This window comes from Ranitomeya variabilis, chromosome 3 (genome assembly GCF_051348905.1).
Source record: "Ranitomeya variabilis isolate aRanVar5 chromosome 3, aRanVar5.hap1, whole genome shotgun sequence".
NCBI classification, from domain to species: Eukaryota; Metazoa; Chordata; class Amphibia; order Anura; family Dendrobatidae; genus Ranitomeya; species Ranitomeya variabilis.
In genome coordinates, this window is record NC_135234.1 from 228,954,723 (window position 1) to 228,971,693 (window position 16,971).

At 44.3% G+C, this 16,971-nt stretch overlaps 1 protein-coding gene across 1 annotated transcript; it reads right to left on the reverse strand.

The window, feature by feature from the left end:
- Window positions 1-5,669: 5,669 nt before the first annotated feature.
- On the reverse strand, window positions 5,670-11,733 carry GPR37L1 (G protein-coupled receptor 37 like 1). The gene is made up of 2 exons (XM_077295211.1): window positions 11,024-11,733; window positions 5,670-8,177 (listed from the first exon to the last, which is right to left on the reverse strand). Exons 1-2 carry the CDS (start codon window positions 11,585-11,587, stop codon window positions 7,404-7,406), a joined length of 1,338 nt encoding a protein of 445 aa, XP_077151326.1. The 5' UTR covers window positions 11,588-11,733; the 3' UTR covers window positions 5,670-7,403.
- Window positions 11,734-16,971: the final 5,238 nt, after the last annotated feature.

Sequence of the window (16,971 nt, forward strand, 5' to 3'; positions counted from 1 at the left end):
TTAATGGTGCAGCACCAATTAGAGGACATACTCAATTTAAACAAAAAAAATCCAGACCTACTATAAACTAAAGTCCAAGGTGTGCAAATTATAATTTGCAGTGATGTTCTAAAATGTCATGGCATTGTCTAGCAGGAGCAGTAAGTCGGCTGTCAGACACAGCCTGACTCCACATGGAGAAGGGAGGGACGATGTCTGTCATCCCAATCACTGTATACAGAGCATTGAAAAAGCAATAGGAGGCACTGGCAGTTCTTCCTCCTCCAGGGCCAGCGATCATGGGATCACTGGGTGTAGGAGCTGCTGGGTCTTAGTAAACCCTCTCAGCTCTGCCATGCAGGAACAAGGCTGAATGGGCCCTGTAACTAACACATTTTAAAATGTATTTCCATGGTCGCAAAAAATGTGAAAGGCCCATATTTCCTTTATTATCCCACTAATATCGTCCAATAGCGTAAAAAAAGCGCATGAAAAAGAATACACAAATTAAGGCCATACATATCATATGAAAACGATATGGAAAAATATTGAGAATCGGAATGAGAAAACATGTTTACAGCTCTATAATCTGCAGGTGAAATAAAAAATTGCATTGGTTCAGGAACGGTGGAAAATTACCTGGGCTCAAACTGGTTAAACAGCACAACAGTCTTACTATACCAAATGGTGGCACCACCCTGAAATATGTCATCTCATACTGATGGTGGGAGTCCAATCTTTGTGTCCCACTATATTGACTTCTTTACATTTCCCTCTGCACAGCGAGCACCAGGAACAGCATTACATTGTACAGAGTAGTCTCATGGGCTTCTGCATTTCATCAAACGCTGAAGATCTTTTCCCAGCAGTGAGGCCAAAAATTAAGTCCGGGTCAAAAATGGTATATATTAGGGAATGTAGATATCAAGTTTGATTCGTAGGAATATAGGGGGTGGTTTTTACATACATCTAACTCTGAAAAGATATTTTAAAGGGAATCTGTCTCCAGGTTTTTGCTGCTCCATCTGAGAGCAGTATGATGTAGGGTCAGAGACCCTGGTTCCAGTGATGTATCAGTCACTGGGCTGCCTGGTTCAGTCTTTATAAAATTACTGTTTCTTCAGAAGCAGATAAATCAATTCTCTGACTGTGAGCTCTATATAATCCCGTCTACTCCACTGATTGGCAGTTTTTTGCCTATGCACAGAGTACACACAGAAAGATGCCAATCAGAGTTGGGGTGGGGTTATACAGAGCTCATGAAGATGGAGGACTACCTGGCAACAGGTTTACTAGTCCTCTGGTGATAATCTCCTGCTGAGAAAACAGTGATTTCATCAAAACTCCAGTAAGTGACACGTCACTGGAATTAGAGTCTCAGATTAGGTGGCAAGAGATTCCCTTTAACCCCTTCACAACCTATGATCTATAGGTATGTCATAGGTCATGTCCTTGCCATTGATGCAGGCTCCAGCTCATCTTTTTTGGCACATAACTGATCTGATCAGCTGACATATGCCTCTAACAGCCGCGGGTGAAATCGCTATCCTTCCACGGCTGTTAACATGTTAAATGCCACTTTCGATCTCTGACAGTGGCATTTAACTCGCGATATCCAGATGCGCATCATAAGACACGTCCTGGGCTCCCCTGTGATATGATCACGGGCGCCGATGGGTTGTCATGAAAGCCGGATGTCTGCAGAAGACCCCCATGCTTGTCATCGCAGATCTATGAATGCTGGCCCCTGGCCGGCGTTCATAGGAGGTTACGATTTCTGCTACACATAGCAGGGCTGGATTTTTTTTCCATTTTCCAGTACATTACATGGTAAAATCAATACTGTCGTCCAAGAGTACAACTCGTCCTGCAAAAAAAAGCCCCCACACAGCCATATTGACAGAAAAATAAGAGTTGTGGCTCTGGGAAGCAGGGGAGCAAAAAACGCAAATGCAACAATAGAAAATCGCATGGTCATGAAGGGGTTAATATAGGATAAATTTGAGAGATTTATCAAGATTATTACATAGTCAAAGTGTGCCTTAACAACCAATTAGGTTGCAGCTTTTGTTTACTAATTGACCTCTAAATTTTGAGAGGTGCAATCCCATTGGCTTTTATGGGCGGCACATTTTTCCTCTTCACTTGGGCCCTAAGTGGGCATCTTTGGCCAATACGCATATCCAAACTGCTTTCCTAAAGAATCCCCAACTGTGTCCTAGTACTGTCCTGGATTAGTTTTGGTTCTTTTCTGCTCAGTCAGGACATGTAAATGGTTGTTTGTAGCCGTTACGAGTTTGGTTTCCATAGAGACGTCAGCGTCCCCATGCTTTTCTCTCCTCACCACAGTAGCTGTTCCCCACTCCCACACAGCCGGAGAAAACAAAGAGACCTTTCTCAGCCACAATGAAGAAGAAAAGATGAGGCCGCCTCTGACCAGCAGGACGACTTCATTCTCCAGAATAACCTTTTATCTAACGCTAATACAAGGAAATCGGACTGCGATCTGAAGTAGACAAACGATCCGTGAGCAGAGAGAAAGGCTGGAAAGAGAAAACTTCATGCTGGGAATCGGCGTAATCTGAAGGGCAGACATTAGTGATGAGCGAGTGTACTCGTTGCTCGGGTGACCTCCGAGTATTTATGACTGCTCAGAGATTTAGTTTTCCTCGCAGAAGCTGGATGATTTGCGACTGTTACATGTGGGGATTCCCTAGCAACCAGGCAACCCCCACATGTACTCAGCATAACTAATAGCTGTAAATCATGCTGCTGAGGTGATGAAAACTAAATCTCCGAACAGTCACCCGAGCAACGAGTACACTCGCGCATCACTAGTAGACATACTCCATTATATCAGGAAGACACTTGGGTCTGTGAGAGGAAATGGAAACCTTTCAGTTACTAATCAATTATTTGTTTTATTAGATGTGAAGAAAGGATTAGGACAAAACTGTTCCCACATACATGGCAGATACAATACAAGTTCATTCTTCATTTATTTTTGGGGTCCACAGCTTAGCCTTTTCAGAAAGGAGGCAAGAACTCGGGAGAAGAAACTCTGGTCGTAGAGTGGTCGGACGGACTTAAATAAATATAATTACACATTATGAAAACAACATAAATCAAAATGAGGAAACAGCCACAGATATAACACTATCGTTAGTAAAATTTGTTCTATTCAGAATCGTTCATGGATTTTTTTTTTTAACCGGAAATCTTACAGCTAAATGAGTGGGGTCAATCTGGTGACGTTCAGACGTGGCAGATGAGTTGTACAATTTTGGATGCAGATTCCATTTTAAAATCCACGTCCAGGTTTTTTTTCCAGGCCGTGTATCTGCAAAATAATTCACAGAGACATGCCCGTTTTTCTATCGATGTAATGGATGAAAATCATACACGTCTGTGGATCCTTGAAAATCACAGACTACAAACTGATGAAAATCAGTTCAGAAACAGGTAACTAATATAACAAATAGTATGAACAATACTTATAAGTTAGCATATAACTACGCTTGTGCCTTCACTTGTCTTGACAGGTGTCCTTTTTCCCTTTCCTTATCTTTTGTCATTAGACAAGCATTTTTGCTATTTACCGCTTATTAAAATTTGCAGCCATTCTTGAGGTATTAACCCTTCTCTTTTGTTTCCAGCTCATTGCCAAGGACACCATCCCCCTCAGCTGCTTAGCTTGTAAACTATATACCATATATCAAGAACGGCTGAAAAATTGAATAAATAGTTCATTTCAAAACTGTGTATTTACAAGCGCAATCTGACAATACCAATTTTTCAAGATGGAAATAAGCCTTTTAATTTTGATAGTTTTCCAAAACTCCTCCACATGCAATGAAAACATTTCCGCAAATTGTTGGTTCACTGAGGACTGTAAATTCGGCAGCAATAAATCGTTTGGAATGATGACTGAGGATTTCACCATTTGTGGATTTTGCTGTGTCTGGAAAAACAACCACATCTGAAAGCAATGTTTAGGAGCACGGCCATGTACATGATACATTGCACAACATATTGAAGTAAAACTCTCCTGCATTGCACATCCACCCGACACCCAGGTCCATATGCACATGCATTATACAGTATATATATATGTCTGCCTGAAGTGCACTACCTCTATATGGCGTCTGTATGTCACCGATCCTAAATATGGCCTTGTGCATTTGCCTTAATTCACTCCCCTCCCACTGCTTTGTGTACAGAACAACGGAGGGGATTAAATAGGGCCCTCTAGTATATTTTTCTTGATAAAACTATGTGTCCCAATGCAATGTGAAACTGTCCAATCAGCGTCTTTCTGTTGGGACGCGCTCCTTTGACAAGGGGCATGATAACATCCAGTTATCGATATATTCACATATATTCCAGGAGGAATAGCAGATGCCAACACAATGCAGAGTTCTTAGTAAAGAGTATCCAGCCTTGGTATATCATGGGAGATAAACAGCTGGTGGGTCCCCTTTGTTGGGTTTGTTCAGAACATGGTAAACCCCTCCTTCAATGCTGTAGGCCCCAGAGTAAAATAGACTTATAGTCACGTCCTGCACCGGTGCTGTTCCAGCGATGTCAGCACTACGCCTCCAAACGCTCACACAACATTATTATGTCATGCGAGAGCTGCAGCCCATCAGTGGCCACTGATGGGCTGCAGCACATCCATCTTCACCGCTTGTCACAGTCCAAGGGAAATGTGAGTAAAGTAGGAAGTAGCAGGCGAGTATAAGGTTGTTTTAACTCGGGGGACTACCGCATTTAAGAGTGGCTTGTCCAAATATTGGACAGCCCCTTTAAGTGAGTACAGAGCACAACGTCAGTGATGCAGACCATTCATGATGACTGTATGGAATGTACAAAAAAGAAAAAGCAAACCAAAAACAGGGAATGGTGCCTCACGTGTATCATATGGTAGCTAGCCTCTGATACTGCAGTCAGGATCCAGATTCCGTTTGACCATTGGATAAGTTAGGAAAGAAAATTGGATCAGCAAACTGAATTTCAATAAAAAAATTCTTCATTTCATTCTTTAAAAAAAAAAAAATTAGTCCAGATAGATGATAAAATCATGTAGCATTCTTACGCGTTTCTTAGTCGTAGAATATCTAAGGGCTACGAAGGGAAACGCGTAAGAATGCTACATGACTTTATCATCTGTCTGGAATAATTTTTTTAAAAGAATGAAATAAAGAAGATTTTTTTTTATTGAAATTCAGTTTGCTAATCCAATTTTCTTTCCTATATGGAATGCACATTTTAGGGACTTGATAGGTTAGGCATTATTTGGGGGCTTTTTAGGGGGCAACATATAATGAAAACATTTCGGACCTTAAAGAAAATAAGTCACAGCATTCAGTCAGATAATTGAAAATGGACCATGGCTACAATGTTCCCAGGTCATAGACTCATCGATCTCATCTGGTGACCTTCTCAAATGCGGAGCTTGCCTTTATATTGTCAGTGTGCTGGATCCCGCCGAACTAGTAGCTGTTCCTGGGATGAAGGCAGGCGTCCCGGGAACCTTCGTTTCTTATAGTTTTGTATTCATTTTTGGGGAGACGCCTTCTTTTAGAGTTTCTACAACAAATACTCGTAGAAAATACCCAGATTTGGCTTGAGCTGAATTATGCACATTTTCTAGGATCGCTACTTCCAACAGGTGGCGCTATAGAGTTAAGTCCTCTTTTTCTCAGAAGAGGCAATTTGCATATTATATTTCCCAGAGGAGCATTGCACGGCGAATAAGCCTCCTTACCTTGACAAGCCAGCTGGTATGTCACTCTCCATAAGGAGAAACGTTACCCCTTAGACCCCAGTCCAGAGCCTCTCACCTAGCCAAATCAGTTCTCATGCTTCGCACTGACGAGGGCCAACAGCCCGAAACACCGTGTCTGCGAATTGAGATACTGATTTGGCTTTTATCCTAAGTCATATTGTACAACTCGTTAAAGGGTTGATTGTTACTTGTAGGATCGCTCAACAGGTGGCACTATAGAGTTAAGTCCTGTTTTTCTCAGAAGAGGCAATTTGCATATTATATCTCTTACTAAACACTTTAGTCTTTATCGCCATCTCAGTACTATCCCGCGGAGCAGCCTGGCCACCGTACACAGGGAGGACACTTTTCTTATGAAGATCTACATGTATAATACAATGGAATAGAGTTTTACCACTTACCATAGAGCTATTTAAAAACTTTGGCCAACAGGGCAGAGCTAAATGTACAATGGTGAAAATAGTTTCCTATAAGGATAGAGTCACATGCAGCAAATTTATTGCAGAACTTTCTGCCTATCTCATATTTATCTAAAAGGGGATTGCAGAAATCTATGTACTCATTCAGAGGTATAATGCAGATTTTACCTGGAACCTGTCATTAGATTCATGCTGCCCCTTCCAGAACCTGGTAGCCAAGCTCTGGTTCATGCCATCTCTGGTTTGGGCAGCATGAATCTACTGCCAGGTTTCCTTTAAGGCATGGATGTTTCTGTAAAAATTCAGCTTAAAGGGTTATTCATTGGTGACATTTGTTAGACTGGTGAGGGTCTAACCACCGGACCTCCACCATATGCCAGAACTTGTGTACCCCACACACACGTATGCCCAGACTGGGTGCATGCACAATGCTGCTCAATTCAAGCCTATGTCGCTGCGTTGCTCTCCCTTCCTTTCTTCAGTGCTATGGGGACCTGTCACCAGGTCAGAAGTGACCCGTTTGTGCTCTTTATTACTGCTGCTCCCCTGAATATTCTTTTTTTAAATTTGCCATATGGTCCCAGAGATACGGACTTTTTATTTAGTGCTAATTTTTGTGGTCTTTTGAAGTGGGACGTGGTCACTAGATTCTCCTTAACGGGTCTTTGGCTGCTCTGCATTATTACCCCGTAAGCCATGACATTGTGTAATAACCCTAAAAATTAGCACTAAATGAAAAGGGCCCTATCTCTGGGACAGTATGGTGGATTAAAAAAATGGAATTCTCATCGGAACAGAGGGAATAAATTAAGAGTAAAAACTGGGCTCTTTTTACCTGATGACAGGTCCTCTTTAAATGGAGCCCCATGACCTATGGTGCTACCAGGCCCTTCCTGACTTCATTTTTGCAGCCAGGAAAGCACGGAGGAGACAGTGGTGGAACTGACACCAATCTAACAATATCAGTGGATAGATGAAGACTTGTTTAGACCAGGATATCCTTTTAATGGGGTTTTTTCTAGTCAACTGGGTTGTCTTGTGTTGTTTAGTCCAGTCTGTCCAGCAGTAACATTGCACATCACTCTTTTCTCCATCCTGTCCACCTCAGACATCCCCTGACTGTGTTATTCCAGTTGTCTTCTGTTTGCCTTGTCCTCTTGTTAGGTGATGAGGATGGGGTCACTACCAGTTTCTACAAGGTTTGCATTCATGCCCTATTAGCAGGGGGTGCCCAGCTGTTGTGCCGAGTCGTTTGCACTGCACGGAGGATTGAGAGGCTCCATTTTTGCACTGTTCTCCTCAGCATTATGTTCTGCTCCTGGTTTAGCCTCCTCATCATCGCAGCAACAGCAGCAACAGTCCAGGAAAGCCTGTCCTAGTGGTTTAGAGACGCATAAGAGGAGGACGGGTGTCACTGCAGACTTCAGGAATAAGAAAAACTGAGTGATAAGTGTCAAGAGGTTCTCAGGGAGGTCCAGATTGGTGTAGGCCACCAAGATATTGGTGATGTTTTCAGGAAGGATGCACACTCCATATACAATAGCTAACCCTGCCACAATCCAGCTCAGCTGACGCTGACACTGGCTATTTTTCATATTCTTTGTGTTTCCAACAATTCGCAAAGTCACCAGTAGTGATGTCATTGTAAAAAGGAGAGGTAGACAGAAGTAGCATCCAAGGAACCACCACATGCGGGCATGCTTGTATGTCAGCACTAGGGAGTGCAGAATCGGTAGCTGATCCGGAGAGGGATGCATCACACAGGAATCACTGATTAACCCTGACACTGGCGAACGCTCCTGGTTCAGCTGCCACAGTAGGATTTCAGGGAGCGCAAGAGTTAAGGAACCAATCCAGATAACCGCCACCTTTCCCAGGATGGATTGGCATTGCTCCACTGGCCGTGGAGGGAGCTGGGATGAAGTTATTGACTGAAAGCGATCTATGCCCAGAGCACATAGGGAGAATGTTGTAACTCCAAGGGAAGAAACCTATACCAGAAAAAATAAAATAAATACATTTTCGAGCCTTGATTCAATTATGCCGATACTGACATAAGATTAGACATTAGTAGATTCAAAATTGCTGCTATAGAAATGTAATTAGTAACTAAAATTAGTAATCTGACAATTCACAAGTTGGCCACTGGGGCTATTGTAGACTCACACTTCCTGTTTTTTTCATGAAGCGTTTACAGCAGGTTCATTATCATCAAGGGCAGCATTACAACTCCAGGTAATACTTCTATGCAGAGCTGATAACACAGAAGCCCCGCGGCCCCATGTGTCCCAGCTGTTAGCCAGCCACAAGACGTGGGGGTTGCCACTGTTTGTCAGGCAATGCCTGCATGTTGTGTGGCAGTCACCAGTTTTTTGTGTATGAACCAATATCACCACCTTCCTCAGCGCCGGTGCTTCATTCCAGAAAGTTGTATATGATGTCCTGCCCTCCTTCCTTGTATGGGCCCAAGAACATGTTTGATTTACTCCTGGGGGACAATATATGGTGGGTCAGGACATTGGTGGTGGTATTGGTCAATACATAAAAACCCTACTGACAGGTTCCCTTTAAGGTGGCCTTGGTAGCATTTTCTACAAGTATAACCTATATTTGTGTGAAGATGGAAACACTGATTATGTTTGTGAAGAACCTAAAATGATCGCCCCATTTCATTTACCTGTAAAAAACACAAACTGAGCTGCATTTCGTCTCCCTGGCCCAGCATCGCGTCTCCAGCTTCTGTACCCGGCCTCTGTTGTTCGGCTGCAGCGGTGACATAACAACGACAGCGCTGTGGCCAGTCACTACACTGAATGGTTCTACATTGAGCTTAGTGACCTACTGTAACTCTCTCGACATGATATCACAGCTGCTACCAAATAACATAGACCATGGCGGTGGTGGAGACACTTCACAGGACCCAGGGAGGGGAACTAAAGCTGTAAATGTAGCTGAGCCTGTGGGACAGGGATTTTTGAATGGGAACAGCCTTAATAACTATTAGGGGTGCAGGGGTAGCAGTCGGAGCCAGGCCATGGGTCTGAGCAGCCCCAAATGCTGTCTAAATGGCACATAGTAAGGTGGGGGTTGGGGAGCCTTGTGTCCAGTCTACATAGGGGCCTAGGAGCTTTGAGTTAATCCTCTGGGCGTACTTCTCTATTGTATTTGCAAATGCATATTATTCAATGGTAAAGCTTTATTTATCTAATTCTGGCAAGAACACACATAGCTCAAAAACTTATCACTGACAAGGCCTTGTTTTTACCAAACAGTCCTTTAAATGTAATGTGTTACCCAGTTCCCCATCTCAAAGCAGCATGATGTGGGGGCAGAGACCCTGATTCCAGCGCTGTATCACTTACTGGACTGTTTGCTGCAGTTTTGATAAAATCATTGTATTATCTGATGCAGATCTAGCAGTTCTCTGAATGCTGCGCTCTGTATAACCCCGCCCACACCACTGATTGACACTGAGTGTACCCTCTGCATAGGCAGAAAGCTGCCAATTAGTGGTGGGGGCAGGGTTATACATGAATATGAATATGGAGGACTACATGGTAGCAGGTCTACTAGTCCACTGGTCTTAATTAATAGTTATTTTATCAAACTTATATGAAGCAGCCCAGTAAATGACACATCACTGGAATCAGGGTATCTGCCCCTACATAATGCTGAACTCAGATTAGGTGGCAAAAACTTGGTAACAGATTCCCTTTAAATGACTTGATAGTAATTCCTAAGGAGACCACAAATAATACAACTGGTCTGAGAAGAAGCAGTACCAGTGGGCACAAATATCTTTCAGTCAGTACAAATCTAGATTTGGATGTGTTAGGCTATGTGCCCACGTTGCAGAAATGCTGCGGAAATGTCCGCAGCATTTCTGCAACTCCCTGCCGCGGGTAAAATGCATGCGGAATTTGCATGCGTTTTCCCGCAAAACATAAGCGTTTTGCAAGTGTTTTTAGCTTGCAAAATGCTTGTGCTTTACAAGCGATTTGAAGCATCAATAGTAAAAGATAGAATGTTAAGAATAATAAAAAAAAAAAATATATGGTTATTCTCACCTTCCGACGGCCCCCGATCTCCTCAGCGGGGCTCCCGGTACATTCCGTTCCCAGAGATGCTTTGCGCGAAGGACCTTTGTGACGTCACGGTCGCATGACCGTGACATCATCTCAGGTGATTCGTGCAATGCATCCCTGGGAACGGAAGACGCCGCATGCACCGCTGAGAGGCAGGAGGACTCCGGGGTCATCAGAAGGTAAGTATATCAATATTTTTTATTTTAATTCTTTTTTTTAACAGAAATATTGTACCCAGAGCCTGGAGGAGAGTCTCCTCTCCTCGAGACCCGGGTACCATCCGCACATGAAGCGCTCACTTTACGCATGGTGGGCATAGCCACATGCGTAAAGTGAGCATTTCAATGCAATCTTATGGCGGCGGAATCGCCACGATTCCGCAGAAATAACATGCTGCAGATTTTACCGCTATGCAATTCCGCAGCTGTAAAATCTGCAGCATGGGCACAGCAACTGCGGAATCCCATAGGATTGCAGGGGAATTAGTTTTTTAAGTGTTTCCGATGCGGCAAAATACACGACAGAAACGCATAAAAAATGCAACGTGGGCACTCAGCCTTATCCTTGTTATTATTCTGATCATTGTATTTAATATAAAAATTGATAAGAATATCTATTAAATAGTGATGCAAATATTACTTCACTTGATTATGTCTAGTAAAATAAATTATATTCCCTTCTCTTGAGAATTTCACATTCATTTGTTTGCATTTTTTCTGTTTGCGTAATACATAAATGAAGAATAATCTTACCTCCATAAAGGGTACGATGCGGCAGGACAGGACCCCCAGAAGTCTGCGATGTGTGATCTCTTGGAAAACAACCACGGGCAAACAGAAGAAGAGAAGCAGAAAGTCCCAGAGGGCGACACCGGCCAGAATGGAGTCCCAGGCGCTCTTCATAGACAGGCTGTGCCACACGATGCACATGATGGACAGGTTGCCAACGATGCCCACAGCAAACACCACCAGTGACAGCAGGAGCACTCCGTACGCACTCAGCGAGTTCTCGCTCAGGGGATACAGTGCGTTTTTCAGCTTTGGTCCCCAGGTCGGTGACTGTGACGAGCCATTTTGCATCCGATTCACGTCTGGTATTCCAGTAGTTGGGGAATAGATGAGCCTCGGGTAGCCTACATTCCCAGCATCTTTTTTGGATCCTTCTCCCTGTGACCCTCTCCTGACTCTAGTTTTGGCAGCCGCATGTACTGCTCCTGTGTGTCTGGATCCTTCATTACAAGAGCTGCTCCTGGTGTTAGTCAAATGTAGAAACAGGAGGAACAGAAGAGAGTCCAATAAAACCCCTGAAAGTTTCATACTTTCAAAAAGACAACAAAACTATCCGTCTTTACAGCAGAGAGGAGAGTGCGGAGATCAAGCAGTGATACTGTGGCGAGATACTCTATAGAGTAACACAAAGGAGCACTTATCCCTCTGTGAATGCTGCACAATGTCTTTCCCACATGACCTGATACTGTGCCAGACACTTTGCTCACTCGCCATTTACATACATTGTGTACCAGCCTCTGCTTTCTGCTCTCTGACGCCTCCTAGTGGTGCAACTTAGAGGTCTATAGTGCCGTGCATTTCAGCTACTAATGCGGAAAAGCTTGACATCATAGTTATACAGCTCTGGCAAAAATTAAGAGACCACCATATCAAAACCCTGTCATGAGCAGCCCAATCTCCAGGCCTGAACCCCATTGAAAACCTCTGGAATGTAATCAAGAGGATGATGGATAGTCACAAGCCATCAAACAAAGAAGAACTGCTTAAACTGCAGTGTGAAAGACTGGTGGAAAGTATGCCAAGACGCATGAAAGCTGTCATTAAAAATCATGGTTATTCCACAAAATATTGATTTCTGAACTCTTCCTGAGCTAAAACATTAGTATTGTTGTTTCTAAATGATTATGAACTTGTTTTCTTTGCATTATTTGAGGTCTGAAAGCACTGTTTTTTTATTTTTACCATTTCTCCTTTTCAGAAAAAAAAATACAAAATTATTGCTTGAAAATTTGGAGACATGTTGTCAGAAGTTTATAGAATAAATGGAAAAAAATTACATTTTACTCAAAAATATACCTATAAAAAGAAAAATCAGACAATCTGAACATTTTGCAGTGGTCTCTTAATTTTTGCCAGAGCTGTATAATGGACAGCCCATAGTCCTCCACATAGTAAAATGTACCACATAATCCTCCATATAATATAATGCATCCTCCATATAGTATAATGCACCCCTATATATAATGCACAGTCCATAGTCCTTCATATAGTATAATGCACAGTCATCCATGTAGTAGTATGGCTACTGGCACTGTGTACTCACTGATTAAAAAAAAAGAAGAAACTATTATACTCACGTTCTCCCCGCTCCTCCTCCAAGCGGTGTTCTTTTCTGAAGCTGACAGCTGACTTCAGCATGCAGGTGAGCATCCAGTCACATGCACAACAACATTAGCTGCTGGCCTCTGACTGGTCGGCAGCATGTATTGCTGAGAACAGACCCGACGGACACATCCAGCTGAAGTATTGGCTGGCATCGGTGGGACCCTCATCCGCTGGGCCTGGTCATAGAGGCAACTGCTGCAACCGCAGTAGTTACACCCCTGATGTCACGCGAGCCCTGGGAGAGCCAGTGCTGACACCATTGGGACGGCGCCGGCACCAGAGGAGAATATTGTGTTGTTATTTTACTGGGGAGAAACATGAGTATTGAGAAGGGGTTGTGGGAGTAATGGAAAAATAGAGCATTTTAGATAAGAAACAGAGATACGACTTTTTTCCTTTATTCTATTATACTCTATATATAGACAAAAACTTAAATAGAAACAAAATGAAGATACACTCTGCTCAGAGGCGTAGCTAGGGTTTTGGCTCAGGGGGGCGAAGCGTCTGAGTGGGCCCCTAACCAGGTAGCCTTGATTACAACTCGATGACGCACCCTAATAGTGGAGGAGAACCTCAGCAGATGACCGCACTATTACTCAAGATAATCTCTATATAAAGACCAACATGGATATTACTGCCGTATGGTCAGAGGTAGATACCAGTCCTACAGAACATATAAGAGATCACTGCACAGTTACAGATAATGTCTTACCACTGATGTTCTCTGATGGAGTCGTCACTTTTCCCGTCTTTTCCATCTGGCCCAGACCGACATGACCAGTTCTTCCAGCAACGACTCACCTGCAGAGAATACAACAAAGACACGTTTCACTTCTCACATTCCAGCCCCATCACCATCTATTCCCAACCTGCACAAACTCCTCATCCTGCTGATACCCCAATATAGAGCCGCTGCTGCCATATGTGTCCCTATTACTGCCCCTGATACCCCAATACTGAGCCGCTGCTGCCGTATGTGTCCCTATTACTGCACCTGATACCCCAATACTGAGCTGCTTCTGCTGTATGTGTCCCTATTACTGCACCTGATACCCCAATACTGAGCCGCTGCTGTATGTGTCCCTATTACTGCACCTGATACCCCAATGCTGAGCTGCTTCTGCCATATGTGTCCCTATTACTGCACCTGATACCCTAATACTGAGCGGCTGCTGCCATATGTGTCCCTATTACTGCACCTGATACCCCAATACTGAGCGGCTGCTGCCGTATGTGTCCTTATTACTGCACTTGATACCCCAATACTGAGCCGCTGCTGCCGTATGTGTCCCTATTACTGCACCTGATACCCCAATACTGAGCCGCTACCGTATGTGTCCCTATTACTGCACCTGATACCCCAATACTGAGCGGCTGCTGCCGTATGTGTCCCTATTACTGCACCTGATACCCCAATACTGAGCCGCTGCTGCCGTATGTGTCCCTATTACTCCACCTGATACCCCAATACTGAGCGGCTGCTGCCATATGTGTCCCTATTACTGCACCTGATACCCCAATACTGAGCAGCTGCTGCCGTATGTGTCCTTATTACTGCACTTGATACCCCAATACTGAGCCGCTGCTGCCGTATGTGTCCCTATTACTGCACCTGATACCCCAATACTGAGCCGCTGCTGCCGTATGTGTCCCTATTACTCCACCTGATACCCCAATACTGAGCGGCTGCTGCCATATGTGTCCCTATTACTGCACCTGATACCCCAATACTGAGCGGCTGCTGCCGTATGTGTCCCTATTACTGCACCTGATACCCCAATACTGAGCAGCTGCTGCCATGTGTCCTTATTACTGCACTTGATACCCCAATACTGAGCCGCTGCTGCCGTATGTGTCCCTATTACTGCACCTGATACCCCAATACTGAGCCGCTACCGTATGTGTCCCTGTTACTGCACCTGCTGTGTGATTCTTTGTGCCCTCTAAATTCTAAAGCACCCCTCTATAATATAGTAATGCCGGGTGCAAGTGCCATAGAAAACAGTGCCCACATTTTGCCCCCTAGAAAGTAATGTCCTCTGTGTGCCCCTTTGATAGTCACAGTAACCTGAGTTCCCCTATAACAATAAGTGCCCACTTCACATTGGATGATGTCCTGAGTCTCCCCCCTGTACAGCTCCTCTATTCACAGTATGATGCTCTCTTATACACAGTATAATGCCCCCTCACTGTATAGTACCACCCACACAGTATACTGACCCCATAGTAGCCCCTAAACTGTTTGATGGCTCCAGCACTGTATGATGGCCCCTTCACTGTAATCCCCACACTGTACGATGGCCCACTAGATGGCCTCCATATAGTATAATGCACCAGATGGTCCTCAATATAGTATAAAGCACTCCCCATAGGCAGACTCTATAGCACAAGACAGCACCTCATAGGCTGACTTTGTAGTATAAGACAGCACCCCCATAGGCAGACCCTGTAGTATAAGACAGTACCCCCATAGGCAGACCCTGTAGTATAAGGCAGCCCCCATAAAAAAAAATAAATACTCACCTCTCTTCCTCCTTGTTCCAGTGGTGCTCCAAGCTCCCACTCATCTCCTGACAGCGGGCGCCGAGTGGTGACGTCACCGCGCTCACTGTCAGTTCCCTTATCAATGCGGTCAGCTGTATCGGCTAAATGCCGATACAGCTGACCTTGCGATAACGGGCGGGTGGCCCACTGCTGGCATCGGGCCCCTCGCCTGGTCAGGGGCCCCATAGCGGCCGGGCGGCAGAGCAGGGAGATGGATTCTCCCTGCCCTTTAACAGAATGTAACTGTATCGGCATGCTGCGTGCGCTGATACAGTTACAGTAGCATGGCACCAGGTGGGCCCCCTCTGAGCTCCTTGCCTCTGCCCCCCCCTGGTAACTACACTAATGACCCTGCTGTAAGTAAAATGGAAAAGTACATATATACAGGTGCTTCTCACAAAATTATAGTATCAAAAAGATAATTTATTTCAGTTCTTCAATACAAAAAGTGAAACTCATATATTATATAGAATCATTACAGAGTGATCTATTTCAAGTGTTTATTTCTGTTAATGTTGATGATTATGGCTTACAGCCAATGAAAACCCCAAAGTCATTATCTCAGTAAATTAGAATACTTTAGAACACCAGCTTGAAAAATGATTTTAAAATCTGAAATGTTGGCCTACTGAAATGTATGTTCAGCAAATGCATTCAATACTTTTCCATCAATTACTGCATCAATGTGGTGTGGCATGATGGCGATCAGCCTGTGGCACTTCTGAGGTGTTATTGAAGCCCAGGACGCTTTGATAGCAGCTTTCAGCTCGTCTGCATTGTTGGGTCTGCAATCTCTCATCTTCCTATTGACGTTACCCCATAGATTCTTTATGGGGTTAAGGTCAGTCGAGTTTGCTGGCCAATCAAGCACAGTGATACTGTTGTTTTTAAACCAGGTATTGGTACTTTTGGCAGTGTGGACAGGTGCCAAGTCCTGCTGGAGAATTACATTTCCATTTCCAAAATGCTTGTCGGCAGAGGGAAGCATAAAGTGCTTGGACCACTGAGCAACAGTCCAGTTCTTTTTATCCTTGGCCAGGGTAAGACACTTCTGGCTTTGTCTATTGGTCATGAGTGGCTTGACACAAGGAATGCGACACTTGTAGGCCATGTCTTGTATAGGTCTGTGTGTGGTGGCTCTTGAAGCAATAACTCCAGCAGCAGTCCACTCCTTGTGAATCTCCCCAAATTTTTGAATGGCCTTTTCTTAACAATCCTTTCAAGGCTGTGGTTATCCCAGTTGCTTGTGCACCTTTTTCTACCACACTTTTTCCTTCCACTCAACGTTCCATTAATACGCTTGGATACAGCACTCTGTGAACAGCCAGCTTTAGCAATGACCTTTTGTGGCTTACCCTCCTTATGGAGCGTGTCAATGACTGCCTTCTGGACATCTGTCAAGTCAGCAGTCTTCCCCACACTTTATGTGTGCACATTGCGGCTAGCCAATCAGGGCGCAGGAAACACCTACAATGTCCTGACACAATGGCTTTTGTCATTGGCTGCTGAAATCACATGTCCCTCTCCATATAAACAGTGGACATCTTGTTTCAGCACCATTTTGACACTGTAACAGCACAGAGCGGCTGCTCCTGACACTTTCACTGTTAAGGTACCTTCACATTAAGCGACGCTGCAGCGATATCGACAACGATGCCGATCGCTGCAGCGTCGCTGTGTGGTCGCTGGAGAGCTGTCACACAGACAGCTCTCCAGCGACCAACGATGCCGAAGTCCCCTGGTAACCAGGGTAAACATCGGGT

Excerpts from the sequence above, each read along its gene's own strand:
- GPR37L1 (XM_077295211.1), bottom strand. The coding sequence starts at position 11,587 with ATGAAACTTTCAGGGGTTTTATTGGACTCTCTTCTGTTCCTCCTGTTT. Across the intron at positions 8,178-11,023 it reads GCATCGTACCCTTTATGGAG|GTTTCTTCCCTTGGAGTTAC; the intron begins GTAAGATTATTC and ends TTTCTGGTATAG.